Genomic DNA, 27,337 nt, shown 5'->3' on the forward strand with positions numbered 1-27,337 from the left:
AGATACGTTCCTTTCAGCAATCGTGGTTGAGGGGTTATATCATAGAAAGGAAGGACTGGGCATCGCTTTCTGTATCACTGCTTCTTGTGCAAAATTTCTGTATTAGGCCTTCTGTCAGAATAGCCTAGAATTCTAAAACAACACATTGGAAGTGAAAAGGCCGGGGTCTCCTCCAAGCTGAGGTGCTGCCTTGTTAGTTAACCTCTGGCCTGACCCTTCAGTCTTCCCTTCCCTGATGTCCTTATCAGCAGCGTTAATCCTGTTCAGGGAACAGGCCAGGGATTGACTTACTGAAAAACACCTCTTTAATACCTCATTTTTTTTTAATATGTTCTGTCCAAATTTTAAATAGATCTGCTTTCTTCTGATGGTGCCTTTTGTTGAGAGGGCTCCCACAGACTCACCTGAGTACCAGAACCATCACTGATGGAGGCGGGAGAGACTAGCAGAGTGCACTTAGGCTGCTCTTCTTTATCTATCTGGTGAAGCATTTTACAGGGAGGAATAAAACCTCCTGGAATAGAACGGTCCATTGAACAGCGAATGCCAAATACTGGTTTCAAGAGGACACTGTCAGCTGTTTGGCTTTTTTAATTCTTCATGTTAGAAAACTCATAGGAGTTTACTTTGCTCCTGACTTAATACTTTCCCGTTTGAACTTTGGCTATAGTTTTTCTCCCAGAGCAAGCAAAGAGTTTAGCGAAAACCTCCATTTCTTGTCTGTCTTCTTTCCCATTGATGATGGGAAATGATGATGAATGGATTTCAATGTCTTTAAACTTGATGATTTGTGAGTTGGACTGTACCAAGACTTAAATGCTGAGTTATCACCTGTAAAGCTAATTTTGGCCTAGGTGACCCCACAGTTACAGTTGCTTGTAAACTCTGCTTTAAGGTTAAGAATACTAGCCCCACCTGGGGAACCTCAACTCTATAGAGCAGGCTTGCACCATTGGTAATTCCTGCTTTCCTTGAACACTCTTGCAATGAGTTGGAGGGGCACAGCTGATTGTCCTAAAACATTTATATGTATCCAGAATGTGCACGTCAACATTCCAGTTTTACCTTTTTGTCCTTTCTCTTACCTTTCCTCTCAATTTCATAGGGTGATATCCATGAGGATTTTTGCAGTGTTTGCAGAAAAAGTGGCCAGTTGCTGATGTGTGACACGTGTTCCCGTGTATATCATCTGGACTGCTTGGACCCTCCCCTGAAAACGATTCCCAAGGGCATGTGGATCTGTCCCAGATGTCAGGACCAGGTACTGTGGGTGGGTCAGAAAGGATGAGGGACAGAGGAGGAGAAGGACCTCCTTTCCCCTCTAAGCTGAGGGAATGGCTGAGTCTCTTTCCTCTCCAGTAGTTCTCCGAGCCACATCTGCCCTGTTCACAGCACAGCACTCACCCCCACAGCATCCCTCCTCTCAGAGGTTCTCTGTTCATGAGGCAGTGACTCATGTACAGGTGGAGAGACCCTAACTGCTTCCCTCCATTTGAAATGACTTATCTTTTCATTACCTTTACCCTTAAAAGTCCATAAGACTGTCTGCCTCATTCTCTAAAAATGGTCCAAACTCAGCATATGGTTGAAACTCTGGGAAGTGCCCAATTGATCATTTAATTCAAATAAGAGCAGTTTTACTTTTAACCTGTGTCATCATCAGGATCAGAGGACTAACTATAAAAGTACTGTCTTAATATTTCATGGATTTGAAAGAAGAGAAAGCCTCTTCCCTCCCTTTTCTGTTTAGTTTCTGATTTTTTATTTAAACTATCCATGTATCTTTATGTCTTTATGTTTTTATTATAAGCTGTCTTGAGACCTTTTTGGAAGTAGGCAAAAGTATAAATATTAAATAGATAATAAGCCCAGTAGCTCTGCAAGCTTTGGGGTCCTGCTCGGTTCTTGGGAATCCTGAGTTGAGGGAATTCTGGGTTTCCCCTTTAAATCTTGGTCCTCACCCTTACTGTCTCCATGATGTAGCAGAGACAGTTCTCTCTGTTCTCTTCCTGATGGTGCTTTGTGACCCTCTGATAATTTTCTATTCGGGGTCTAGATTATACTTCAGTACTTGGAACTGATACTTAATTTCCTTGGTCAGGCTGTCTTTGAGGCACATATAAGCTAAAATTGCGACAGGCAGCCCATGTCGGGTGAAGGACGAAGCTGCCAGTGGCTGCTGCCATTACGCAGACCTGCAGCTTGTGTGCTGATGTTTCTGACAGTTGGGAGTAGTTGGGGGTCGTGTAGCAGGCATGAAAAGACGGGAATGCCTAGCCAACTCCCAGCCTCTTTCTAAGCCAGGGCTCAGGTGGCTTGGCTCTTCCTGCCATTGACCCTCATTCTTTCAGGCTGATAAACTGGGACTTTGTAGTCCAGAAACTATAGACCAGGGTTTTGCAACACTGCCGCCGTAAATCCTTCCTGGATTTTGTCTGCCAGTAGCTACAGACACTGTTGCTTGTTACTACACAGTGGATGTGTGTTTATATATCTTTCTCAAGGGTAAAATTCTAAAAATCTTTTCAGATGCTGAAGAAGGAAGAAGCAATTCCATGGCCTGGAACTTTAGCAATTGTTCATTCCTATATTGCCTATAAAGCAGGTAAAGAGTTATCCATACTGCCTTTTGTATAAGCCTCCCTTTGTTTAAAAAAGAAACGAACAAGTACTAGGAGACAGTATTTGTTTTGTTTTCAAAAGGAACTATAAATTTAAAAATGAAAAGCTTTTATTGAACGAAATAAAAAGTTTGTTGTAGCACTTTCTTGGGGGGGAAAAATGAGAAGTGATATTTATGTAAAGCCAGGCCCAAGCCACCACCGACAGTTTTCTTAGCGTCCCTTTACATATGAAAGGGAGAGTCTAAGTGGGCAGGTTCTGTGCACTGGCTGTGGGGCCTGGGGAGCTTTGAGGAAGATATCTTCTTTGGCAAGCCTTCTGAACATAGTGGCCTTTTCAAAGAATTTATTGTCAAAAACAAGATCCTTTTTCTTTTTTCCCAGCAAAAGAAGAAGAAAAACAGAAATTACTTAAATGGAGTTCAGATTTAAAACAAGAACGAGAACAACTAGAGCAGAAGGTGAAACAGCTCAGCAATTCTATAAGTGTAAGTAAACCTCATGCTTTCGGTGATAGGTACAGAGGTACAGAACTTTCTGTGTACATAACAGTGCATGTGGCTCTCAAGCGCTGATCCATGCCTTCCGCTTATTAACACTGTTAACCTGGGTGGTTGCAGTTTGCTTCCAGTTAGAGTTTGGCCCTCAGGTACAGGTGGCCATTTGGTATACGGTGCCTTAGCCAAGCTCTGGAACATCCTCTTGGCTTTGACCTGAGAGAAGATTTTCAGTCTTCTGGCTGAAGAGATCAAGTAGCAACTACAGCAGCATAGCCAGCACCCCTGCGTGCTCCTGAGTGTGTTTGGGAGGGGTGTGGAGCCACCTGACACAGACCAGGCCCCCGCGTGTAATTCTTCCCAGTCGCCCTAGCTAGTGGGTCCATCTGCATGGCTCTTTCCTCCCGCCCCCTCTTCCATGCCCTGCTGATTGCCTCTCCAGGTTTATCTGACCAGCCTGAGGAAGAGCGCTTTCTAGAGACAAGTACTGGAAGTAAATACCACCCCTGGCTGACCAGGTGGGAAAGGGGTTTGTGTTTGCAGCAGGGATTCAGAGGCTCCTCCTGACAGGAGCAGGCTTTCTTTTCCATTGAGTAGGTCCCCTTCTTGGAGTGAGGTGGCCTCAGCCCTCATGGACGCCAGGTGGTGCCCTGGACTTGGTGGCAGTCACGCTGTCTCTCCTCATCATGCTGCCCGTGGCTGGCAGGTTTCACATCGCTTTTCCTGCCTAGAACAGAAGCCAGCAGGTGTGGGAGGCCAAGTACAAAAGGGCAAAAGACTACAAGTCCCTGACCAAGCAGAAGGCCTTCTGTTGGCTGCAGTCTTTGATTCTCCTAAATATCACTAAGTATCCCACCCCAGGCCCTGCCTCTAAAATCTTGCTGACCCAATGATCCTCAGCAGGCCCTCAGACTGAATCCAGATACCACTGGCTTGTGTCTGCCCTGTAAAAGCTCAGCCCAGCCCTGAGCATATCAGCGCCATTAGCAAGGTAGATGCATACCCAGACCTGCCCAAACCAGCTTCAGCCCAGCTGTGAGAGCTTTTTCTTAATGGCTTTTATTTTGTAGTATTATAGTGGTAGTTCATGTTTGGTGTTAAGTCCTAGTGTCAAGTAGCAGGCTTTTAAACCACTCACTTGCCCTCTGTCTCTTGCCTCTTGGGCCTCCTCCTTCCCTTGGGTAGCAGCAGCCACTCCAGTGTGGAGCAGAACAAGGTCTAGGGGCCGCACACTAGTCAACAGGGATTCTTTTATCTTGGAGAGGGCTGCCAGGCCTGTCAGAAAAGCCGGAGGCTCAGTGCCACTGCCCTTCTCATTGGCTGCAGAAATGCATGGAAATGAAGAACACCATCCTGGCCCGGCAGAAGGAGATGCACAGCTCCCTGGAGAAGGTAAAACAGCTGATCCGCCTCATCCACGGCATCGACCTCTCCAAACCCGTAGACTCTGAGGCCACTCTGGGGGCCGTCTCCAACGGCCCGGACTGCACTCCCCCTGCCAACGCCAGCACCTCCACGCCGGCGCCCTCCCCGCCCCCCTCCTCCTCCAACCAGAGCTGCACAGCGAACTGTAACCAGGGGGAAGAGACTAAATAACAGAGCCCTGCTAGGAGAAGCCACGGGATCCCAGTGGCAAGGAGAGCAAAACACTGAAGACTCTAGACAAGCAAAGCCGGATTTCTTCTGGAAAGTACAGAATTCTTTTGGTTCTTTGGTTCCAGAGAGAGAGAAGATGCTTGTGCCGGGTGGCACCAGAGTTTGCCAATTGATCCTTCTTATTCTGTGTGTACATGCAAAGACTGGACCACGCCACATGAAACCGTGCCAGCTGGAGGCTCTGGGCCAGCACCACGCCGAGTGGATAATACACTTGCTCTCCCTGTTACACGCCAGTGTGTGCCTGCGGCAGCCCCCACCACCACCGTGGGCTCGCTTTTGTTTTGTTGGGTGGGGAGCGGGGACGGGCCGTGGGGTGGGGGGGAGCAGGTTCCAGACCCTTATTTGCTGAGTTGTTTGTTTAGGTAGAGAAGACAAGTCCAAAGAGTGCGTGGGCTTTCCTGTTTCTAAACTTTCACTACTATAAAACCAAAAAGAGGAAATCGAGATTTAACCAACCCCAGTGCCCAGAGGAAGGGATGGGGAGGGAATGGGAGGGAGCCGGGGTGGGGAAAAGTATATCAGATAAGCAGTATTTCATATTGTCTGGGGCGGGCACAGTGCACGGAGAGATGGACACCAAGAACAGCCACCGGGGTCTTCTCCGGAGCACTCCGCTCCCCCACCCCTCCCCAAGCTCCTTCCCTGCTTTGGCAAATCGGCACCGTCCGGTTACCTTCCCTCTCCAAGAACAAGCAGACCCAGGCCTCAGGTGGCCCTTGCCCGGGGCAGGGAAGAAGGGTGTGTGTGTCGAGGAAGGAAAAAAGGTGGATCAGTGATTTTACTTGAAAACAAGCTCCATCCCTTTTCTATATTTATAAGAAGAGAAGATCCTGAGCGAAGCAGCACGCGACCCAGGTGTGTGTGAATTGAATGGAGACGTTGCTTTTCTCTTTTTTTTAAAATTTTTGTTTCTGTTCTTTCTTCTTTAAAAAAAAGTTTTATTTTGTTGTTTATTTTACTTTTTTTGGTAACAAAAACTAAAATAAGGAATAGAGAAGCTGTTTTTCAGGCTGACAGTCCAATTAAGGGTAGTCGAGACCTTGCATGGTAGAATAGGAATCATAGTGTCAGTGAGGTCCAGTGAGTCTGTGTGAGTCCTTGTGTCATCGTTCGGGGCACTGTTTTTTTATGCAAGGGCAAAAATCTTTGTATCTGGGGGAAAACAACAACTTTTTTTTTAATTAAAAAGGAAAATAAAAGAGATTGAGGTCTTCCTAGTGTTACTTAAATTAAGATCAAGGTAAGAAACATTGTAAAAAAAAATTACAAAAGTGCTATTTGTTTCCTAAAAACAGTGATTTCTATTAAAAAGGTGTCAGAACTGGAGAAAATGCTGTGTAGTTATAATTTTTTAGCACAGAACCTGCTGAACATGATGACATTTTGCTGTGTTTGTGTCTCAAGACTGGTGGGCTAGTCTCCATGATTTCTGTCCTCCGGACGGCTGCGGCCCTGACGAGCAGGGGCAGAGCTTTCCCACCCATCTCCCCTGCTCAGAAAAGACTGTCCTGTCTTCTTGGTGCAGGGATCTGGGTTCCTGTTTCAGAAGCCCACATGGAGTGTGGATGGTGTCAGGGCCCTCCCTGTTGTCTCCTCGGGTTTTGCTAGAGCAGAAGGCTGGTGCCTAAATAAGATCCCTTCCTTTGGTGCTGCTCTTGGTCTTTCAGCCACCAGCATTTTGAGCGCCTGGGGGACAGCTTTGAAGGAAATGGCCACTGAAGCTCATTGGTGCGCACGCACCCCGGCTTTGGTGGAAGGGTGCAGGGGGCAGGCTGCATCAGCTCTTGGTGCTTAGAAAGAACACGCGAGTGAGATGTCTTGAGGGGACATGGTGTCTCTGAGACAGAGAGCCCAGGGTGGCCTTTGTGTCTTCATGTCTTCGAAGAGAGGTCTGAATCTCCAGCTGCTTTCTCTGCCTGCTGGCTCTAGTCACCGGAGATGGGAGTTTACTCCACTTTGCCCACCCACAAGCTTCCTGGGTGACCTTTGGCTAGAATGCGGTGCTTGCCTTGGCTTGGCCTGTCTTCTTCTTGAGAAAAGCGGGGTTCTGAAAGGCTCAGACCATTTCTATCATCTTGCCTTGTGGGAAATAAATTTTGTCAAGTGTGCGCTCCCGCTAGAGACCTTTATTTTAGCCCATTGCGCGCATCTGGCCACAGGAGGGAGGCGGGGGCTCTGCAACCCCAGGCACTCCCAGAGCATCTCTCCCAGGCCCGCCCCCTAAGGGCCAGAGTCTAGGAGGGGCGGAAAAGGGCCCAGTAGTTTCTCCCTCACCTAGTTAGGCCCAGAGAGACAGAGATGGATCCTGAAAGCAATTGCAACAGAGAAATACCCCTTAGGTAAAACGTGTCTCATCTCTACCAACCGTTTCCGTTCATCTTCCTGGGATGTTAGAAGAGGGGATTAAGAGGGGCTGCACGGGCCTCAGAGTCAGGACCTGGCTGCAAGGTTGCCTGAGGGGGAAAGAAAGGAGCTCCCTTTCCTCATGCAAAAATCCAGGTGCTATGTCTAGTCAGGGAGCTTTGGGAGATGCCTGGACTAGTTGGAGGAATAGTTGGCAGAGGTTCAGAGCCCAGAGGCGGGCTGTATGCCCTGTCTTGGAGCCCTCCCATTTGACTTGTCTGGGCCCAGAGGCTGGAGGTTGCCACATAATACCTATCCTCTTGAAAGCAGTGGGAAACTGTGATCACTAGAGGCCTTTGCTCAGAAGGGAGCTGCCTGGAGGTTCTTGGGGGCGGGAGGCAGGGCTAGGAATTGACCAGGGTTTTGCCAGCTGCTGTGAGTAGCCACACTCTGACCTTGCCTAGGGTTGGGTGTGGGTTCTTCCTCAGGCTCAGACATAAGCTGTTGTGCAAGTCAGCGAGTATGGAGTAAACGAGGCAACGCTGCCCCCGAACCCGCATTCTGGACTCAAAATTCCCAAGCACCCCTTACTGCAGAGAAAGGGCCCTAGTCACCCAGTCTCCTCCTCCTTCACTGTCCTGCCAAGAGAAGACCCCCTCCGTCCCTCCAGACCTGTGGGGTCCCTGTGAACGCCTGAGACACACGTTCATGACTGCCCCACCGGAGCTGCCTCTCCCTCCCTCCCCCTTTTTCCCTTCTGCTGCTTTTCCCCCGTGCCCCAGTGTAGCTGCTGACAGACACACCTGAGAGCAGCTGGCCTGCAGTCACTTCAGAGGCCAGGGAGTGGCTGGTCTGGCTCTAGGAAGGAGCTGCCCCCCGGGCCCTGGATCAGGACGCCCCTTGTCAGTCCTGTGGCTCAGGTGACGCGCCCTGGAAACAGTGAGGTCATGTTGCTGTCATCATCCCTGCTCGTGTTCTTGCCAGTGTGGCCTGCGGGTCCTTTTTCTTTCGCGGAGCCTGCTGGGTCTTGTCTCACCGCTGCTGAGCTCATCCGGAGTTCCGCTTTCTTCCTTCCTTATCGGGCCCTTCTGGCGCAAGCCTGCTGGTCGTGCCTGGTGGGGAGACCAAGCTCGGGGCAGCCCCTCGTGGGCCTTACCTGTGTGGGGCCTGTAACATGGCCGTGGCAGCCTCCAGCCGGCGCCATGTGAGTGCCCGGTTTCCCGACAGGCCCGCCTCTGTCCCCGCTGCTGCTTGGCTCAGGCTCGACAGGTGGTATGCATGGGCGCAGTTGCTCGCCCCACACGTCTCCTGTGAGGGTGGTCGCGTATCCTGCTCACCTCAGTCTCTGCGTGTGCAGCTGTCTCTCCAGCCATCTCTGACACTTACTCTCTTGGGGCCAGTGGAGCCTGCTTGCGCTCTCGTGCCAACCCACGACTCACACAGCACACTCAAAAGTGGCTTCCTCTCTTCCCTCCCTTTTAGGGTTTGGTCTTTCTTATTTATCCAAAGGGCTTAATTTAGGAGACTTTTACCCCAAGGGGCAAAAGGCTCTTTGGTAGCAGGATGGATGGTGGCCCAGGTACATTTTCCAGGCCCTGGGTTCTCCAGATTCCATGGCTTCTCTTGGATGGAGGCAACCTTGCTCTGTCTAAAAGACTGGGGACCTCACCCCCAGCCCTTAGCTGGGCACCCTTGGCAGGAAACAGGAGACCCGTTCTCACCCTGACTTCAAGCCGTCTTCAGTATCAGCTCCTTTCCAGGGAGTGAGGGGTGGCCTTTGAGAAGATTCCTCTTGGCCTTCCCACCACAGTAAAGGGGAAGGAAGCTGACCCCGGTGGAGCTCTTGAAATAGCCCTTGTAAAGGAAGAGCAGGGCTCACAAATTCACTTCACTCCCCACTCCCAAAGGCTCTTCTTCCCTGAGGACTCCACTGTCCCCTCAGCAGTCTCTGGCCCCTGCTCCTCTCTCCGGTGTCATTGGGTCCTCAGCCCAGGGTAAGCTGCAGTAAGGCAGGACAGGACGGGCAGCCGGAGGTCAGCAAGCTCTGAGCAGAAAAGAGCCAGCCAGCTCCCGACCTGTCTCTTGTCCAGGCCCTTTGTGATTTCAGTCTTGGTAGAACTTGTATTTGGAGTTTTGTGCTTCAAAGTTTTTGTTTTTGTTTGTTTGATTTTTGTTTTGAGGGGGTGGGGGGGATACAGAGCAGCTGATCAATTTGTATTTATTTATTTTAACATTTTACTAAATAAAGCCAAATAAAGTCTCTCAGACTCATGGTGTTGGGTTTGGGGCAGGGGAGGGTGGACAGGACACACTCCAGTCCCGGTAGCCTCCGTGCCAGATTCAGCACCTCCCCAGGCTCACTTCCTCATGCCCCAAACCAAGAGGAACATGAAAAGGAACTGTTAAAACTTTACTTGTGAAAAAGGGGTGTCACAGGTGAGGATGCAGGAACCAGCCCCAAACCAGCTGGGGCAGAGGATCACTAGACCCCCAGCCATAGGATAGCAGCGAAGGGAGGCTCCGCCCCAGCCCTTCCCACAGAGACCATAAATAATTTAAATAGCAGGGCGGGTGGGGCGGCAGCAAGGTCGCTTGTGTGTCTGCAGGAAGTGTGCTGTCTGCAGGGAGTGGGGGGCGGGGCAGCGGGCAGGTGTGAGGTCAGGTGGGGCCTCGGGGCTGCTGCAGGGCGGTGAGGTATTTGAGGGCAGCAGCCCCGTAGCGGCGGGACAGATCCTGGTGGAACTCGTCCTTGAGGGCCTGGAGGCAGTCACGATAGGTGGGGCTGGAGCGGAAGCGGGAGATGTCCAGGCTTGGGGCATGCGGGAGGTGGATGACGAAGGCCTCCGGCAGCACCAACAGCTCGTATTCCTGGGGGGGTGGGGCACGCGGACAGTCGCTGCCTGGGCTGGGGGGAGATGGCAGCTCTGGGGAATGGGGAGCAGATTTATTCGATAGCCGCTAAGAGCCAAAGTCAGGGCCAAAGGCAGACGGCTTTAGTTCTGCAGAGGGGTGGAATGCCCAATAGTGCCGCCTAACGGTGCAGCGTGCCCCACTGCGGTATAATGAGCTCCCTGAGCCTGGAGGTATTCATATCAAGGCTGGAGACAATGAAGTGACCCTTACCCGTGCATCCAGCTCCACGACGTGGGCCACCTTGTTCCAGCCGAAGCCCGCAAAGCGGGGGTCGTAGCGGGGGCAGTCACGTGGCACCACCACATAGGGCTCGTAGTCGGCTGCCCACTGCACGTGGTATGGGGCCTGAGCCTCTCGCCAGCGGGCATAGTCTGTGGGCGCGTGACCCCGGGGCCACTCATGGTACCTGTGGGGCAGGATAGGGTGGGGAGCCAGGCTGAGGCTAGGAGCTCGTGGCTGGAGGGGGTCAGTGTGGGGAACCCCAGGGCAGGGCAGTGACCTCTCCTACCTGAAGGTGTGGAGAGACCCAGCGTCCAGCAAGGCCAGCAGCTCGGCCTTGGAACTGGGGAAGCTGAAGCGGTAGTGCAGGGTCTCAAATGCGGGCACCACCAGCGCTGCCTTCCGCCCGCTGCCCAGCTCCAGCTCCTTGATGGAGGCCCTGAGGATGGAGCACCCATGAACAGGAGAGAGCTAGGAAGGCTCTGCCTCCAGCGCTGGGCCCAGTGGTTCTCTTACTTTTATTAGATGTAGGACCTGACTTCAGGGGCCAGCTCACCCTGAAGCCCACTGGACACACGTGGAGCTGCTGTGGGAGCAGGTCCCAGACTGTCACTCTCCTAGGCATCCCAGAGAAACGACACGGCCCCCACTTTACAGAGGACACTGCAGCCCAGAGGGAGCAGGGACACACTCGCCAGGCTCCTGTGGGTCTTCCCCCGCCCCATCCACACCCATTCACATGCCGTTCCTCTCCCTCCTCCGCCCACCTGAGGTAGTCGTAGAGGGAGTAGGCAGGCAGGAAGTCAATGTCACTGAGGAAGACGTAAGGTGTGAGGGCCTGGGCCAAGGCCACGTTGCGAAGCTGGTTGATGGGGTAGAGGGGACCTTCACGGTACACCACGTGGTAGGCCACATCCTGCCGGGTGGAGAGCACCACCGAGGTCTCCACGAAACGCAGAAACTGCTGGGCCTCTGCGTCTGTCAGGTACAAGGCCAGGCTCATGGGGCCCGGCCAGTGCCTGCACAGGGCTTCCAGCATCTGCACCCTGGGGTGAGGGGAGTGGTCAGCCCAGGGAGGGCTGGGATGCCTCCCGCGCTAGCTGCCACAGACACCCCCTCAAGTGACTTGCTGAGCACCTTCCAGGCTCTTGTTGACATGCTCTTATTTAATCTTCACGACTACCCCACAAGGTGGGTACTTTCTCATTTGACAGATGAGAAAACTGAGGGCCAGAGATATTAAGCCTTGCCCATGGTCCCACAGCTACGGAGGGGCAGTTCCAGACATCTGAATGATTTCCAAAGCCCAAGCTCCTTCCACCATCTCCGGTGTCTCCAACTCCTGGAACTCCTCAAGCATCAGGCAGTAAGAGCTCTTCCTTCCACCAAGTGGAACCCTCCTCTCGAAACCCCCAGTCCCAGACCACACCGTGCTCCCTGGGGCTGCCCTCGGCACCCTCACCGGTCCATGGAGAGCTGGGCCACCAGGGTGACATCGTGGGGCTGGGGGGGCGGTGGCTTGTGGGGCAGGAAGGTGATGTGCACACGGTGCACAGTGAGCTGCTGCCGCCGGAACTCAAAGCATGCGTCCTCCTCGTCCAGTTGCGCCAGGGCCCGCTGCAACTGAGGGGATGGGGGAGAGGAGGACGAGCTGGGTGGGGCAGGCAGACAAGCCCCAGACAAGGCCGGGTCCCACCAGAGCAGAGGGGTAGAGCCTCCCCGAGGGAAGGGACGGCGGCTCCCTCTCACCTGCTCGGCCCCAGGAGGGGGCGGGCGGGGGCACCCAAAGAGCTCTCTCCGCAGCAGGTTCCCATCGTACTCCAGGAAGGTCAGGTAGAGGTTGCGGAAGGATTCCACATGCTTGTTCTTCACGCGAAGCTTCTTTGGTGAGTTCCAGTGGATCACCTGGGACCAGGGAGGGCATCGGCGGGGGGATGGGAGCAGGGAACAGGAGTCCCCATCCTGGGCCCATCACCACCACTCGGTCCCGCTACCCCATTCACCTTGAGGTCGGACGCCTCTGAGTAGCAGCGCTCAGCCAGCGTGTGGTCTGACAGCTGCACGTTCCAGACGCAGGGCAGGGGCTGCACCAGCCACGGGTGCTCCTTGATTATGGCATTGAAGATGTCCTGGGCAGAGACAGCCATCACATCTCGGCCCAGAGCCTGCCCCACCCCCCTCAAAAGCTCCCCCAGACCTGGTCAGCCAGTGAGGTGGCAGGCAGGGTGAGAAGCTCCCGCGTGGCTGTCAGCTTCCACATCTGCTCCCAGCCAGCCTGCCGGAGCCGGTCCAGCCGCAGGAGGATCACACCTGCTCATGGGGAGAGGTCGTCATGCCCACCTGGGACGACCAGCTTCTGGGGCCAGGGCTCAAGAAAGTGTCTTTTGAATGCTTATTTTGTGACGTGTTGGTATTTTCTCACTGTTCAGACGTGAGCACGTACTAGCTCTATCAGCAACTCATCCTCTTGGGGGTGAAGGGGAGGCAAAGCACAGCTTACAGAGCACCTCCACAACCATCTTCTCAAATGTGGTGATCCCAGGGCTGCTAAAGTCACCGCCATTTAATGCATGAGAAAACTGAGGCTCAGAGGAACCAAGTGATTTGGCCATAGTCATTCAGCATGTACAGACAAGGTTGGAACTGTGATTTCTGGCTCTTCTCCCAGTGTTCCTTCTACAGAACCGTTCTTCCTGGGGGGTCTTCCAAGCATTCTGTGCCCTAGCCAGCCCCTGGGGCCCAAGGACCAGTGGCCACCCCTCCTGCCTCCCCCGCCCCCCCCAACTGTCCCCACCTGTGTTAAATCCCCGGCCCAAGGCAGGCCAGGGCCTGTGGTTCCTCCAGAGGTTGCCGAGGTACCAGTCGCTCTGGTTCTCCACGAGACCAATCACTTGTTTGTCTGGGAGGGGAGGGCACGAGGGAGCTGCCTGAGGCTGCCACTGGACCTCGGCTCAGGGCTAGGCCACAGGGAGGCCTGCATGGGCCAGGGAAAGGGGCTGACTGGGGTGGGGTCCCAGGCCTCTCACCAGAAAAGTGAGCAAAGAGCGCCCAGAGCTCTGCAATGTTGGAGGCAAAGGTGACATCTGTGTCCAGGACAATGACACGGGCCAGGTCAGGGGGCAGGGCGCTGGGCAGCACTAGCTTCATTAGCCCATAGAGGCCAGAGTAGTGCTTGTTGGGTATCCAGGAGACCTGGGGCTGTGGGTGGAAGGACAGGGCATGAGCCTGCAAGAGAAGGGCCTACGAGTGCCAGAACATACTCAGGTGACGCAGGGGGAAGAAGGGGTGGGCCCCAGGAGGGTGAGGGATTTGAGCTTCAGTAGATGTGATGGGACTGGAGGTCCCAGGCAGCTCTAACCTGTTCTCCCCGTGATCCCCCACAACCCTGGGAGGAAGGAGGGGGCTGGGTATGGCTGGGGATGGGTGCAGAAGGGTCAGGGCTCCTGCCTTGAGCTCATCAGCGTTGTAGAAGCTGATCCGGACAGCAGGCACCATCCATGTGTGAAAGAGCGTCTCCAGGATGTTCCTGGCCACGGCGTCAGTCACCAAGTGGAGGTGCAGTGGATTTTTCCTTCAGGAAGGACAAGGGAGGAAAGCTGAAGGCCCCAGAAGGAACTACACGGGAGAAGCCGTACCCTTCGAGGGGCTCAGAAGTGGCAGCACCAACTTCTGCCAAGAGCTTTTCTGTACCCAGCTCCGGATATTCCTACAACCACCTTCAAGGGAGGAGAGGGACACTCCTGGCTGTACCTGTAGAAGAGCATGGACTTCACCAGGGTGATGACGTCTCTGCTGGAGTTATGACCCGCACACACGATAGCCACCTGCAAGAGCTGGGGAGGGGACACCAGGTCGGCAGCAGCCTCCTCCTCCCCTCGACGGTAAGGACCCATGGTTGGGCTCACCTGGCCCAGGGCAGTGTAGCCCCATCCGGCATCAGAGCTAGGCAGGAGTGTCGAGGGGAACTCCGCAGGGTGGGAGTACACCCCTCATTTCACAACTGGGGAAGCCAGGCCAGGAGAAGGGGAGGTGCGAACTCCAGGCGCCCCCAGCTGGCCGGTCAGTGCCAGAACCCACACCAGGTGTCGGGATTCCCACAGGTGTCCAGGTCCCTGGGCTGGGGGCGCGGCGCCCCTGAGATTCCCACCGCCAGGGGCCGTGCGCACCTACCTACCTCGCACTTGGGCGGCCGCGGCCGCGGCAGGATGCAATCTGAGCCGTTGTGGCCCCCGGGGTCTGCCGGCGGGTCTCCGTCGAAGGCAGCAGCCCCCCGCGGCCGCGGCCGCTCGTCTGGAAGTACACGTGGCGTTAGCGACCTGGGTAAGGATCCCGGGTCACCCCCGCCCCCACTCGCCTCCCGCTCGCAGCGCTCACAGTCCAGGTCCCCACGGAACAGGAAGAAACCGATCAGAAGCAGCAGCAACAGCAGTGCTGCGGCCCCCAGCGCCCGGGGGCGCCCTCGGGGCAGCATGGCTGTGGGCAGGGGGTGCTCACGGCGGGGCGCAACCCCGGGCTGTGGGCTCCATCGCGGGCCCTGTGGACCAGGGAGGGAGAGAGGAGAGTCAGCCTTGGGCGGTGGGGCCCGACGGCCACCCGATCTTCTCTCCCGCGCTGAGTCGCCACCTCACCTGCTCCAGCGTCTTGGGGATCCCGACCTTACTCTCTCAGAAGACGGTTGGGGTGCAGGCAAAGGGGAGATGAAGGAGCAGGCCAGCCCGGTCGGAGCGGGAGCCAGCCCCGCCCCCAACCTGGGTTCAGGTTTCATCTCCGCTTGGCTGAATCCGAAGGGGCGGGGAGACCCCTCCCCGGGGTGGGGGGGAGAGGGAGGCCCCGCCCCGCCCCTGCCCGGGCTTACGAGGACCCCTACAGTGGGGGGACGAAACCCGGGAACCCTCAGGATGGCTGGAGGGCTTGGGGGCAGCCACCCAGGAAGGACCAGTCCCAATTACCTGCTCTGAGCCCATCCCCCTCTTCCCTGCCCCATCTCCTCCCCCGAACCTTCCCTTGCGGGAGGGGCCGTATCCCCAGACCCGGGATCAAAGGAGTAGCCGGAGTTAAGAGGGAGGGGGCGGGCTGGAAGGCCGGGCCTCACGGGTCCGGACACCTGCTCAGGGGGCGGGAGGCGGGGCCGGCCGAGACTCGCCCAGGAGAGCAGTGGAGCACTTGGAGTCCCCGCTTTCCTCCCCGTCTGCTCCACCCCCACTCAGTCCAGGTGTCCTGGCAGCATAAAGCGGCCTTGTGAAGGTCGCCTCCTGCCCGAGAGTTGGCGAGGGGCCTCACTGACTCAGGCGGCCTGGGCTTCCCGGGCAGGGCCGGGGATCCCCAGCCCTTCACTAGACCGTCGTGAATGTGCCTGGCGCCCGGCCTGCATCTCTTCCTTTCCCCCCTGACCTTCCGCCCTGGAGGGGTTAGGGGACGTTCTGGGCTGCGAACAAACAACCACGGTTGACTGAGCGTGTATGCTTCTGTGCCAGGACCTATGCTGAGGTTCCACAGCCTCATTGCAGTTAACCCTCACATCAGTCCTGTGACACAGGCATGATTCTCCCCGCAGAGCTGAAGTGACCTGTTAGAACACCCTCTGGCCCCTCCTGCGGCTCTGCCCTGCAGACAGAGTTTCAGAGCTGCTCCTCCATAAGGGTCTCCTGCCCTAGAAACTGCCCTAGAATCCTGCCTGGATTCTGTCAGATTCTCACAAGGTAGGCCTCTCCTTTCACATCCCTTGGTTTATACTGTTTTCCTAGCACTCCTTACAAGTTGACCTTATTGACTTGTTTATATCCTATGTCTCCCCTAGAAGGTAGCTGCTCCCTGGACTGGGACCCCAGCACCCAACCAGGGCCTGTAAGTATGTGCTGAACATGGATGGGACTCACTGGACCTCACTGTGACCTGGAAAGGGTTTCAGGCTGTGTCCTTCAGCCCAGCTTCCAGCTATAAAAAGTGAGGGTCTGAGAGGCCCCAGCCCCAAAAGAAGTTGTGGCAGAGCAGCCCAGCCTGAGACCCCCTCCCTCCAAGCCTCCTGCTCTGAGGCCAGGATGCCTTTCTCTGGGAAATGGGGAGTCTGCAAGGAAGGTCTGGCTTTGGGCCTTTGGAGGCCAGGGGCAGTGGTTACCATGGAGACTGATGTGGCTCCTCAAACATGTAGGAACTGAGAGGACATGAGGGGATGTAGGGTCCACCCATGCGTCTGGAGCTTTGAGCCTCCAGTCCCCTAATCCTCATCTCTAGCCTGGAGATGGGGTGGGTGTGGGTGAATCCCTCCCCAAGCCCCTCAACAGAGACTGGGGGGGGGGTTAGATGTAAGAGAGCAGATAGGGTACAGGGGAGGGCCTGACCAGGGAGTTTGTGGAGGGAGCTGGGTCTGCAGAGTGACGGTAGTCATTCACAGTGCTGGCCCCACCCCTTGCTCAACCTTACCACTCAGGGGACATTGAGGTGCTGAGATGTTTGCTGGGCCTCTGAGAAATTCTTCTGGGGTGTGGAGGGGGAAAGCGAGATAGGCATGGGCATATGAAAGGGTGCTGGTCTTCTAGGCCCGAGACCCAGCTCTGCCCAGGACTTCGCTGTGTGACCTTAGACTAGTCAGACCCCCTCTCTGAGCCTCAATGTCCACATCTGAGCTAGACCTGTCGGACTGGTCTAGCTCTCTTCCCCTGTGGTTCAGGGCAGAGTGAAGGAGGCAGGATCAGGTCCAACCTGCCCAAAGGCCCTTCAAAGCCCAGCCAGGTGACCAAATCCAGGCAGGGGCCCAGTAGGGCGGGGTTGCCCTGGGAACCTCCTGCACACACGGCCACTCTTTGTCTCTGAGACCTAATCAGGCACAGGATCTGAAGAGGAAATTCAGGCAGCCCTGCTGCTGCCAGCCTGGCTGAGCTCATGATCCCTTCCTTCCCAGTCCTGAGGGAGGGAAGAGAAAGAGGCTCCAGCCCCAGTGTCCCTTATATTCTGTCCAAGTGTGTGTGGGGGGGGCGGTGTGCTGCTCCTCTGTCTTCCATGCCTCTCTCCTCCCCAGAAGCACAGAACCAACAGCCCTGGGAGTGCCGAAGAAACCGCACAGTTCCCTTCCTCATTCTCTCCGCAGCCGCAGACGGAGGGGCTAGAGGAGTACCACTGATGAGGTTTGGGGAACAAGTTCATTAAGATGATGAGATGTAGGGAGGAAGGGAGAAAGAGCCCCACGCTAAATGCCCTGAGCACTGGTCTTAATCCCAGTTGCTAACTTGACTCATGACCAAGTGGCCTCAACAATCGCTGCTCTTGCTGAGCTGTGGACCGTAGGAGACAGGGCCCTATCACAGGAGACTCTCACTGTGGTCTGTTTGGCCAGTGCCATGCTGTGTGTGACCTCCTGAGACAAGTCCTTTCCCCTCCTTGGGCCTCTCATTCCCCATCTGTGAAAAGTAGCTCACACCAACCTAGACAGGTTGCTAGGAGGAGTCAAGTGTGAGTGAACCTGGCACCCAGGAAGTGGTGAAAAATGGTGTAGATGATGCCCATGGCCGCCACCTCTGTTCTCCAGGACCTTTGCCTCTCCTTAGGCTCTGAGTTTTCATTCCTTGGCATGGGTGGGGAGGGCAGTTACGATTCGATTCCCCACCTGATATAGAAGAAAACTAAGATGGGGAAGAGGCTTGCAGGAGGGAATGCAAGGATGACCTGTGGTTTCTTGGTGGCTGTGTTAAAATGCCTAGATTCTGTGGTCAGACTAGACCAGGATTCCAGTCTTGACTGGGCGTTCTTAAGCGGATCCTTTCCTCTTGTGGAGATAGTATCTGGTGGAGCGGATTAGGTAAAACAATGTAGTACAGTACTATTCTCAGAGTACCAAAACGGCGCAGCCCGGCGGCCCCAGCTATGCCCCGCCCCTTTGCCCACAGCCAATCGGCGGCTGCCTCTCCAGAGCATCCGTTCCCTCTACCTCTGGGCGCTCCTCTCCCGCCGCCGCCCCTTTCGGGGAGGCTGTCCCGTTTTGGAAGAGACTCCCTGGAGAAGCCTCCATTTCTTGGGGAGAAACTGACAGCCGGAAGGTGCACCCGAGTGCCGAAAAGCGCTTTGAGGTTGATCCCGAGTTCGAGGACCAAGTCTGCCCTCTAACCATTTTACAGATGGGGAAACCTGAGGCCCAAGGAAGGGAAAGTCCTGATTAAGGTCACCCTGAGCCGAGAGCAGAAGCCCGGGCCAGGGTTTTCTCTGTGAAGATGGGTCTGCGGGTGGGCGCTTTTGGAGGGGGGCACAGTCCATGTGGGTGCTGGGGCCAAAGCCGAGGCACTAACGGTGCTGGCTAGGGGATCGTGAGTGCGTGAGAGGCTGGACTCCTCGCTGCCTCAGTTTCCCCAGCACTACCTCTGGTGGGGATCGGGAGACAAGGCAACTTGCCAAACGCGCGCCTGCACACAGTCCGACTGTCCTTAGGCTGTCCCCGCACCTCCCCAAGTCTGACGGAGGCTCCTTTCTGCGCGCTACCTCGCAGCTCTTGAAAATCCAGTCCTCCCGTTCGAGCCTGTCGGCGTTCTATTGGAAAGACCTTAGGCTTTTGGTCTCCACTCTAGAATGAACTGTTCAGACTGCCGCGGGAAGCGTTCCTGGAGCTATAACTGCGCAGGCGCAAGGACAGCCAACCCGGAAGGCGGAAGAGCCGGTTCGGACAGTTTGGGTCGGGGGCGCAGAGTGTGTTAACCAATGACCTGAAGGAGTAGGGAGGGCGAGATTAGGCCCGGAGTTGGTTAACGCTACCCTGGTGGGGGGTGATTTACGAAATGGGGTGAAGAGTGGTTCAATGGCCCTTCAAGTCACCATTCTTCTGGCCCGCGGAAGTTAAGCAACGCAGAGGCGGGCCTAAGACCGGAAGCGGGAAGGAGTGCGCAGGAAGCAGGGCGCCGTAGCCAGTCGCGCTGTAGGTCCGTGGGTCTATCGGTCCCGAGGGCAGGATGGAGAAGCTGCGGCTCCTGGGCCTCCTCTACCAGGAGTACGTGACTCGTCACCCGGCTGCCACGGCCCAGCTGGAGACGGCAGTGCGGGGCCTCAGTTACCTGCTGGCAGGTGCCACCCTGACCGTTGACCAATCCCTTCGGGACTCTGACCTCTGACCCCACTGGCCCCCTTCCCTGCGGAGTCAGGGTAGTGATAGCTCTGTTTGAGAAGTTCCTTCCAGGTTCCCGTAGGGCGTAGGGCGGGAACGTCCAGGGACCCGAAGCCGCGTGGTGAGGCAAACTCTCATCGACGCCTCCTTCTGTGCTTTCTCCCCAGGTCGTTTCGCAGATTCGCACGAGCTGTCAGAGCTGGGTGAGCCGGGCTTTGGGGAGAGTGGGGGGCGGTAGGGTGGGGGAGGGCTTCCCAGAGAGGTGACGACCCCGTTTCAGATTTCCCGTTAGCTCATCCTGTCCAGTGACTGAATCAGAGAAGGGTACAGCGTCCACTATCCTAGGTCCTCCATGTATGTCTCCATAGTTGAGAGACGTGTCTGGGGACCTTGACTGGTCAGGAGGCTGAGCGAAACACCCTTTCTGCTTTTGCTCACTTAATCCTGTCTACAGTCAAGTGAGGTGGGTACTGCTGTGGTCCTCATTGTCCAGTTAAGGGGACAGAAGTTTAAATGAGGTTAAGGAACAGCCACTGAAGGTCCCAGAACCAGGATTCAAACCCAGATCTCCCGGATTCCAGACTCCGCAGACTGTAACTGCCTCAGTGGCGTTCACCCAGTGAGTACAGGAGGCACAGGTCCTGAAAGGGTGAGCTAGCTTTTGAAAGGTAGAGATGGAACAAACTTTCAGGGACAGGCTGCAGAGAGAGAGCAAAGGCCGGGAAGTGAGACTGCACATCCGTGTCTGTTTGGAGCATGATGGGCACTTCTGGGCAGCTGGATGACCAGTGCTATCCAGCAGGGCAGTAGCTGTTTTGTCATAGAGATCAAACCATCCTTTCTTGTTCCAGCCGCCCACCTGAGAGATCATTTTGGGGAGTGTGGAGTTCTGAGGAAGTGGGTGGGGAGACATGTTGGTGTCCACAGTGTGTGGGTGGCTGAGCACAGCAGGTGACAGGTGACCCCTGCCGCGCTAGGGAGAAGGTGAGGGGGTAGAGGCTACAGAGCCAGCCTCTCAAGGCCACACTCTACCTCTCAGTGTACTCTACCTCTAACCTGCTCGTGCTGCTCAACGACGGGATCCTACGGAGGGAGCTTCGAAGAAAGTTACCTGTGGTAAGAATTGTGCCAGGGCCTGAGGGTGGGAAGCGTGGGGGCTTGGGAACAAACTAGTAACCACCAGCCCCTGTGGGTAGCACACGTTATGATCTCATAGAGTTACGAGATGAGGCTGCATCCGTCTGAGCCTCAAGCCGTCGCATTAGGTGAAGTGTTCAGGTGCCCTTATCAGGTGACGAGACTGGGTGTCAGAGGGTAGGATAGCCTTTCCCAGCAGGAGAACTCAGGCTTACACACTTAGTCTTGGAAGGAGGAAAATCCACATCTCTTGTCGGAGGCGTCCTCTAGGGGGAGGGGCTGAAACTAGGGGGTGCCCCCTGACCTATTGGCCTGGGGTTCTTGCAGTCCCTGTCCCAGCAAAAGCTGCTGACATGGCTGAGCGTGCTGGAGTGCGTGGAGGTGTTCATGGAGATGGGGGCTGCCAAGGTGTGGGGCGAAGTGGGACGTTGGCTCGTCGTTGCCCTCATCCAGCTGGCCAAGTATGTTGGGAATGTGGGGGGCCAGCCCTGGGTGGGGGTACCTGAGGCCAGCTGTACAGATGGTGTTCAGCAGAGCAACCCTGACCCGCTGCTGGCTAGCCACCTCCCCACGCCAGCCTCACCGTACTCCCAACCCAGGGCTGTACTGCGGATGTTCCTGCTGATCTGGTTCAAGGCTGGTCTCCAGACCTCACCCCCCATCGTTCCGCTGGACAGGGAGACCCAGGCACAGTCCCAGGGTAAGCTGCTTCCCTGCTCTGGAGTGAAACGGGGCATGGGACTAATCTGTAGATTTAGAGCTGACCAACATGAATATGGCATTGTCATTTGTGGAGCACATCTGTCCTCGTCAACTCATTTTGTTTTCATCACCCTGTATTTTAGAGAAGAAAAAGAATGATGAGGTCAGAGGCAGGATTAGATCTTAAACTGAGGACTTTTGACGTCAGAATCCTCATTCTTTTTTGTGGGCTGCAAGAAGAGGGCACAGAGCATCAGTGGGAGGCAGGCGTCTTGCCAGTCTTGTCTCTGGGCCTGGTTCTGTATCAAGAGCGCAGCCTTATGAGGCAGGGTACCCAGCAGATCTGTCCCTTCAAGGCTTTGGGCCCATCAGCTGTTGGCCTCTGGGCCTTACTCTCCTGACCTTGGGTGGGGGCAGTTCTTTGTTTCTCTTCCCTTCTCTTCATGGTCATGTTGAAAGCAAAGCACTGAGAAGATACAGCCCTTCGTTTTTTTTGTTTTATGTGAGGCCATGCAGCGCGGCATGCGGAATCTTAGTTCCCTGACCAGGGATTGGACTCACGCCCCTGGCAGTGGAAGTGCAGGGTCTTAACCACTGGACTGCCAGGGAAGTGCCAGTATGGCCACTTTGGTGCTGTGGTCCCCATAGACCAAGGGTCTTCCCTGCCTTGTTCCAGAGCCTGGGAAGCCTTGGTTCTTGGCTGGCTTGTCTGCCACAGGTGATTACCGGCCTTTCCTCAGGCTGGGGAGGGCTGCAGAATGCTCCCCACAGTGGACAGGTCCCAGCCACAGCGCCTGCTGTGGTGTCTTTGACTTAGCTTCTGCCCTAGTACAAGCGTATCCATTCTTCCCTTAGCCCACAGGCGTTCACTGCGCGCACATTCTTTGCAGGCTCTGCTGGAAACATGTCCCTCTGACAGTAAGACGTTGTGTCTGTTCCTTCTAGATGGTGACCGCAGCCCGGGCAGCCGGGAGCAGTCATATGTGGGGAAGCGCTCAAAGAGAGTGGTGCGAACTCTCCAGGACAGTAAGTGTAGGATGTAGCCGGATGCGGCACCTCGGTGCTGAGGTCAGCATGGGCCTGAGGGCCTGGCTTTCGTCACTGCCCGCCCTCCCCCTGCCCCGCCCCGGCTTGGGCCTGGCTGCTCATCTGCTGCCCTTGTGTTCTAGCTCCGTCCCTGCACTCAAGGCACTGGGGAGCCCCCCAGCAGCGGGAGGGACGGCAGCAGCACGAGGAGCTGAGCATCACCCCCACCCCGCTGGGACTGCAGGAGACCATCGCAGAGTCCTTGTATATTGCCCGGCCCCTGCTGCACTGTATCTTTGGCCTGGGGTGGGGCGGAATAGACGGGAGTGGGCAGGGCGGGCCACGTGCTGGAGACATCCTTGACGCCTTGGCCGTCAGTGCTCAGCCTGGGCCTATGGGGTCAGCGGTCGTGGACACCCTGGCTCCTGTCTGGTGTCGTGGATGTGACCAGGTGAGCCTGGGCCTGCCTGGGGGCTCCATTCTCTCTGCCGGGCTTTGTGCTGCAGGCCTGGCCACACCTGGGCAGGCTGGGGTCCCTGTTCCTCTTGTTGCTGGTCCTAACCTTGTCCGCTCCCCCCAGCCTGAGCCTCCTGAGCGAGAGGAAGGGCCTGACCCGGAGGGAGCGGCTGGAGCTGCGGCGCCGGACCATCTTGCTGCTCTACTACCTGCTACGCTCCCCGTTCTACGACCGCTTCTCCGAGTAAGGATCCGGCCCCTAGAATGGCAGGGCCCACCCTTGGCGAAGCAGAGGGGAGGGAAGTGGGTCACGGTGCCCCACCCCTGTTCACGCCTTCCCTTCCCCCCTCCTTTCCTGATCTGGGTTCACTGAGCACCCACTATGTGCTGTTCCTGGGTGCGGTCACTCCCTGATTTCTCGGGGCCGTCCGCCCTGGGTGCAGCTTAAGCTGTTGTTGGTAGGCAGCTCGCTGAGGGCAGGGCCACTGGGATCATGGGCGTGAACTTTCTGTCAGTACATCCTCGGCTCGCTTGCCCATCGTCCTTTCAAATAGTTGGAATTATCCCCACTTCTCACAGGAGACACTTGAGGTTCAAAGAGGTTGGGAAACTGAAACGGAACCACTAGCCAGTGGCAGAGCCAGATTCCACGTCCATGTACTCTCCTGACCCGTCCCTGCCTTGCCCAGCCCTCACTCCATCCCCTGTGAGGGTCCAGAGCTCCCAGCCACAGCCAGACAGAGAGAGGCCTGCTGGGGCCGAGTCTCCCAAAGACCTCTCCTGAGGTCAGACCGAGATTTGACGAGGGGTCCCTGTACAGCGAGTGGGGCTGTGAGACAGACTGGAGGCTCCCGGGACCCCCTCTGTCCAGGTCATGACAAGTACGCTGCTTAAAGTCTGGAGTGTTCAGTTGCAATCGTACTTAACGTTTTGTCTGTATAACCTCTGTTTACTTTCTGAGACAATAGAAAGTAAGCTTAGGTCATGTTTAATAACCACCTGAGTGAAAGTAACTGCCTGGCAGTTCCTATTTTCAGATAAGTTTATAAAGCTCATAAGGTACTAAAGCCAAGTCCTATTCCATACTCTAGAGGAAACATCCTGGAGACTTATTTGGATCATATGACCTCCCCGCTACAGATTGCTTGCACTCTACAGAGGAAACGTTATAGCCCCAGTATCTCATTAAACTGAGGGGTTGGGAGACGGTAATGGCAGAGGTGGCTTCCCAGGCTGCGGACCTCCAGTTTGGCTCGGTCTCCTGCTGACCTTGCCAGTCCAGCACCCTTAGGGCAGTGGCCCGGACTGAGAAGGGTGGTCCAGAAACCCGTCAGAGAAATTTGTTTCCCCAGAGAACAGGGAGCAGGGTGCTGAGGGGCCTCTGGGGTGTAGGCTGGGAAGAGAGCATCTTCCTTCCCCTTTTTTTATTGTCACACAATATAGTGTCTAGAGCCCGGCTGATTTCCAGTTGTGGGCTGAGGTGTGAGCTTTCCAGGCATGTGGCTGGGGGACAGCAGGACCAGAGGTCTCGTCCTTCTGTCCTGGAGGATGCCCTTGATCCACAGAGTGACTTTCTGTCTTCGGAGATGCGCTGCCTTTAGTCAGGTAGTCAGTGGAGGCTTCTTAGCACCTGCATTTGCAGGGACCCATACCGCCTACTCAACGTGCTCCTTTCTTGCAGGGCCAAGATCCTCTTTTTGCTCCAGCTGCTGGCAGACCATGTCCCAGGCATTGGCCTGGTCACAAGTAAGCATGGGGCGGAGATGTGATGATTGTTGAGTGTGTCGGATCTCACGTGTGGCCCATCACCCTGTTTTCTCTTTGTCTCCTTGTAATATGATTCTTGGCACAGTTGGGAGAGGGAGCCCGGGAGGTCAGGTTGGGTGGGTGACAGCTTCTCGAGTGGTAAGAGACTGGCTTCTGTGGGTGGAGACTGTATGGCGGGAATGAAGCCTGCTGGAGAAGCCTGTTTGGAGATCCCACCGCAGCAGAGAGGCACTGGGCTGGGGCCGTCAGCATGTACAACTGGACAGCCGTGTGGTTGCTCTGAGCCTGAAACTCCTTGTCTGTAAACGAGGACAGATATCGCTGCCAATGCTGGGGGAAGAGGTGGGAGAGTTGGGGGCTCCTGCCATGTGGATGGGAGCAGCTGTATTGGGGCAGCAGTGGCTCAGAAGGGCCCTGGGTAGAGCAGAGCCAGGTTGGAGTCTGGCCCTCAGCCCTGAATTTGTTCCTCTCTCTGTCATTGCAGGGCCACTCATGGATTACTTGCCTACCTGGCAGAAAATTTATTTCTACAGTTGGGGCTGACAGACATTCCACAATTGGGGTGTGGGGAAGGGCAGGGGGTGCCTCAACCCTTCAGTCCCCTGGTCCCCTCTGCCCTAATAAAACTGACTCTGGCAGTGTCCAAGCCTGTGACCTTTCCGTGCCCACCGCCCAGGGTGCCTGGCGCTCCCACCCTGGCCAGGCTCTTCACACAGCCCTGGTCACCACTAGAGCTCCCCTAATAGCCTTTTGACTTTGCATCCTCCAGTGATGGAGACACAAGCCTGCACCTTGTCACTGAGCTGGGAAGCCACCGCTAGGACTGGGACCTGGGCTCCTCCAGCCACAGAAAGCTGGCGTTTCACCTCACCGAGCATGGGAACCTGCCTGCCACCGCAGCTGTGGGAGTGAACGCTGCTTCTCTCTCACCGGTCCCTATTGACGACAAACAAGGCTGAACCTAGACAGTGGACGACAGCTGCCCCTGTGTCTTCTGGCCGGAGCCTCTGTCTGCCCCTCCCCCTGCCGGGGCCTGTTGCCTGCCAGCTGCTCCGTGGTGGAGCCCGGTGAAGGTGGGCCCGGCTCAGTGCAGAGCGGCACCTCAAGTCCTGAACTCCTGCTTGAGAGCAAAAGGCTGTTCTGCTGTGGGAAAGGAGCGTCAGGCACCAGCCAGCATTGGGGCTGACACCGGGGCGGTGGTAAGGTTGGCAGGGATGGGAGCCCGAGAGGCTCCGGGGAAAGCCGGGTGCAGGTTCACACGGTATGAGCTGGGGTCTCCCCCATGTTTTCCCTGGTGGCCGGGCCTGCGTGGAGCCATGCATGCTGCTGGGGATGGGAGAGGGGTTTGGATGGTGCAGCTGCTCTTTCTGCCTGGTCTCCCCCCTTCCTCGGCCTTTGCTGCCTTTGTGCTGTGAGCAGACCACATGCTCCTGCTCGAGTTTCTAGCCAGACGGGCAGCCACTTAGGTTGTAAGAGGGCTCCATCTGCACTGTGTTGGCTCTGCCTCAGCTCCACCCCGGGAGGGGCCGGCCCTTCCCTGACTGCTTTCCCCAAGTGCCTCTTGAGAAGCCCCACTCGGGGCCTGGGCTCGGGGATGAAGGTACTGAGCCTTCAGGCGGTCATCGCTCGAGACCCGTGACCTTGGGTTGCCTAGCAGGCGTTGCTGGGCGCTTGCCGTGTAGTGGGTGGGCTCTGTGCCTTGTGGTGTGCGGTCAGAAATGAGTCAGGCCCAGCTCCTTGCCCTCACTCTTGACGATAGGGGAGACAGATGTGTGGACGCATCAGTGCCCTGGGTTGTTGCAGCAGGTGGAAGCGTGCAGGGAAAGTGGTCAGATTGGAGCCGTGCAAGTGGGGCTGCCTGCCTGCTGGGACCAGCCGGAGGGTACGCTGGTCAGGGAACCCTCCATTTAAGCAGGCTTTTAAACTGGTAAAACTTCATCTGTTGGTCACTGGGCAGACTGGGAGCAGAGGCTGCGTGTGCAGAAACAGCACGCGTAGTGTTGCAGTGGGGTGAAGCCCCTGCTGGAGCGGAGGGGAGTCGGCGGGAGCAGAGGGGATGAGGTTGGAGGGGGAGGTCAGGGCCAAATCCACTGGGCCGTCGAATACCAGGCAAGAAACTCGGACCTGCCTTTAGGAGGCGGTGGGGAGGGGACCTGTTTCAAAGCTCATCTCAGCGTTGGTGGTGTGCAGGGTGGCCCGTGAGTAGGGGTGGAAAATGGAGCAGGACGCTGTGGCTGGAGACCTGCCACAGTGAATGGGGCTGAATGAAGACAATGGCAGGAGGGAGAGGGGTTTTGGTGTAACCTAGCCAGGCCGTGGGGACTGGTTGTGGATAGAGAGGAAGAGGGGGGCGTCTCGGAGGCAAGGAAATGAGGGGTTTGGAGTTAGGCAGAGCCAGAGCGTCTGGAACTTGTGGTTCCTGGCCGGGTCGGGGGGTGGGGGGTGTGGAGGGAACCTTGGTGGGGACAGAGGATGCTGAGCAGGCTTGTGGGAGCCAGCCGTGTCCAGGACACAGAAAGGGAGGTGGTCACTGGGAAGTCAGTGTGCGGCTTCGAATGTGAGCCAGGTCCACACCGCGTGAACAGGGGCCGGGCAGGAACCAGAGGGCCGCACGGCCTTGCTGCAGGCCTGTGAAGAGACTCGGTCTCCAGCCTACCGTCACGCTGCATTTATTCATTCAACAAGTGTTTACTGAGCACCCACTGGGTGTCAGGTACTGGGCTTCCTGTAGTCCCTGCCCTGGGGAAGCTTATGCTCGAGGGGACCAGGTCCCAGGCTTTGCCACCTAACCTGAAATCCCTGTCAGCCTCAGGGGTGGTGGCAGGGCCTGTGGCGTCCCGGGGCCAGGCTCTTCTAAGCTGCGGGGAGCTCTGCTCAGTGGCCTGCTCTGGGCCCTCTAGCTGGCAGGACCTTCC

General features: G+C 56.2%; 3 protein-coding genes and 1 pseudogene across 26 annotated transcripts in view; 2 read left to right on the top strand and 2 right to left on the bottom strand.

The window, feature by feature from the left end:
- PHF21A (PHD finger protein 21A) overlaps positions 1 to 9,380 on the top strand; it is a 194,409-nt gene extending 185,029 nt beyond the window's left edge. For all 20 annotated transcript variants that reach the window (XM_089914886.1, XM_089914883.1, XM_089914882.1 and 17 more), the window contains 4 exons: positions 1,106 to 1,261; positions 2,530 to 2,605; positions 3,006 to 3,109; positions 4,445 to 9,380. In XM_089914886.1, the coding sequence (XP_089771012.1) occupies positions 1,106 to 1,261; positions 2,530 to 2,605; positions 3,006 to 3,109; positions 4,445 to 4,714 (606 nt within the window). In that variant the 3' untranslated portion in view covers positions 4,715 to 9,380. The remainder of the gene's footprint in view (positions 1 to 1,105; positions 1,262 to 2,529; positions 2,606 to 3,005; positions 3,110 to 4,444) is intronic.
- Positions 9,252 to 18,690, bottom strand: LARGE2 (LARGE xylosyl- and glucuronyltransferase 2). Of its 2 annotated transcripts, XM_022592138.3 has the most exons (14): positions 14,881 to 18,690; positions 14,427 to 14,786; positions 14,003 to 14,085; positions 13,700 to 13,823; positions 13,279 to 13,450; positions 13,047 to 13,151; positions 12,450 to 12,562; positions 12,256 to 12,381; positions 12,002 to 12,157; positions 11,715 to 11,875; positions 11,020 to 11,298; positions 10,542 to 10,691; positions 10,244 to 10,439; positions 9,673 to 9,988 (listed from the first exon to the last, which is right to left on the bottom strand). In XM_022592138.3, the coding sequence occupies exons 2-14, from the start codon at positions 14,721 to 14,723 to the stop codon at positions 9,779 to 9,781; spliced, it is 2,172 nt and encodes a 723-aa protein (XP_022447846.1). In that variant the 5' UTR covers positions 14,724 to 14,786; positions 14,881 to 18,690; the 3' UTR covers positions 9,673 to 9,778. The 2 variants fall into 2 exon arrangements, with proteins under 2 accessions (XP_089771018.1, XP_022447846.1); XM_089914892.1 differs by lacking the exons at positions 13,700 to 13,823; positions 14,003 to 14,085; positions 14,427 to 14,786; positions 14,881 to 18,690 and having other exon boundaries at positions 9,252 to 10,044; positions 13,279 to 13,497.
- PEX16 (peroxisomal biogenesis factor 16) lies at positions 13,851 to 25,617 on the top strand. Of its 4 annotated transcripts, XM_089914894.1 has the most exons (14): positions 13,851 to 14,133; positions 15,807 to 15,951; positions 16,050 to 16,096; positions 17,268 to 19,294; positions 19,502 to 19,537; positions 20,374 to 20,450; positions 20,799 to 20,932; positions 21,071 to 21,171; positions 22,119 to 22,199; positions 22,343 to 22,489; positions 22,578 to 22,650; positions 22,780 to 22,899; positions 24,337 to 24,401; positions 25,192 to 25,617. In XM_089914894.1, exons 4-14 carry the CDS (start codon positions 19,183 to 19,185, stop codon positions 25,332 to 25,334), a joined length of 1,089 nt encoding a protein of 362 aa, XP_089771020.1. In that variant the 5' UTR covers positions 13,851 to 14,133; positions 15,807 to 15,951; positions 16,050 to 16,096; positions 17,268 to 19,182; the 3' UTR covers positions 25,335 to 25,617. The 4 variants fall into 4 exon arrangements, 3 of the variants coding, with proteins under 3 accessions (XP_089771020.1, XP_089771021.1, XP_022447879.1); XM_089914895.1 differs by lacking the exon at positions 13,851 to 14,133 and having other exon boundaries at positions 15,415 to 15,951; XR_016393791.1 differs by lacking the exons at positions 13,851 to 14,133; positions 15,807 to 15,951; positions 16,050 to 16,096; positions 25,192 to 25,617 and adding exons at positions 24,099 to 24,260; positions 24,907 to 24,923 and having other exon boundaries at positions 17,836 to 19,294.
- On the bottom strand, positions 25,359 to 27,091 carry LOC149748696 (uncharacterized; annotated as a pseudogene).
- Positions 27,092 to 27,337: the final 246 nt, after the last annotated feature.

This window comes from Delphinapterus leucas, chromosome 7 (assembly GCF_059928025.1).
Source record: "Delphinapterus leucas isolate spDelLeu-1000000601 "Yukka" chromosome 7, BTC_Dleu_Yukka2, whole genome shotgun sequence".
Taxonomy (NCBI): Eukaryota; Metazoa; Chordata; class Mammalia; order Artiodactyla; family Monodontidae; genus Delphinapterus; species Delphinapterus leucas.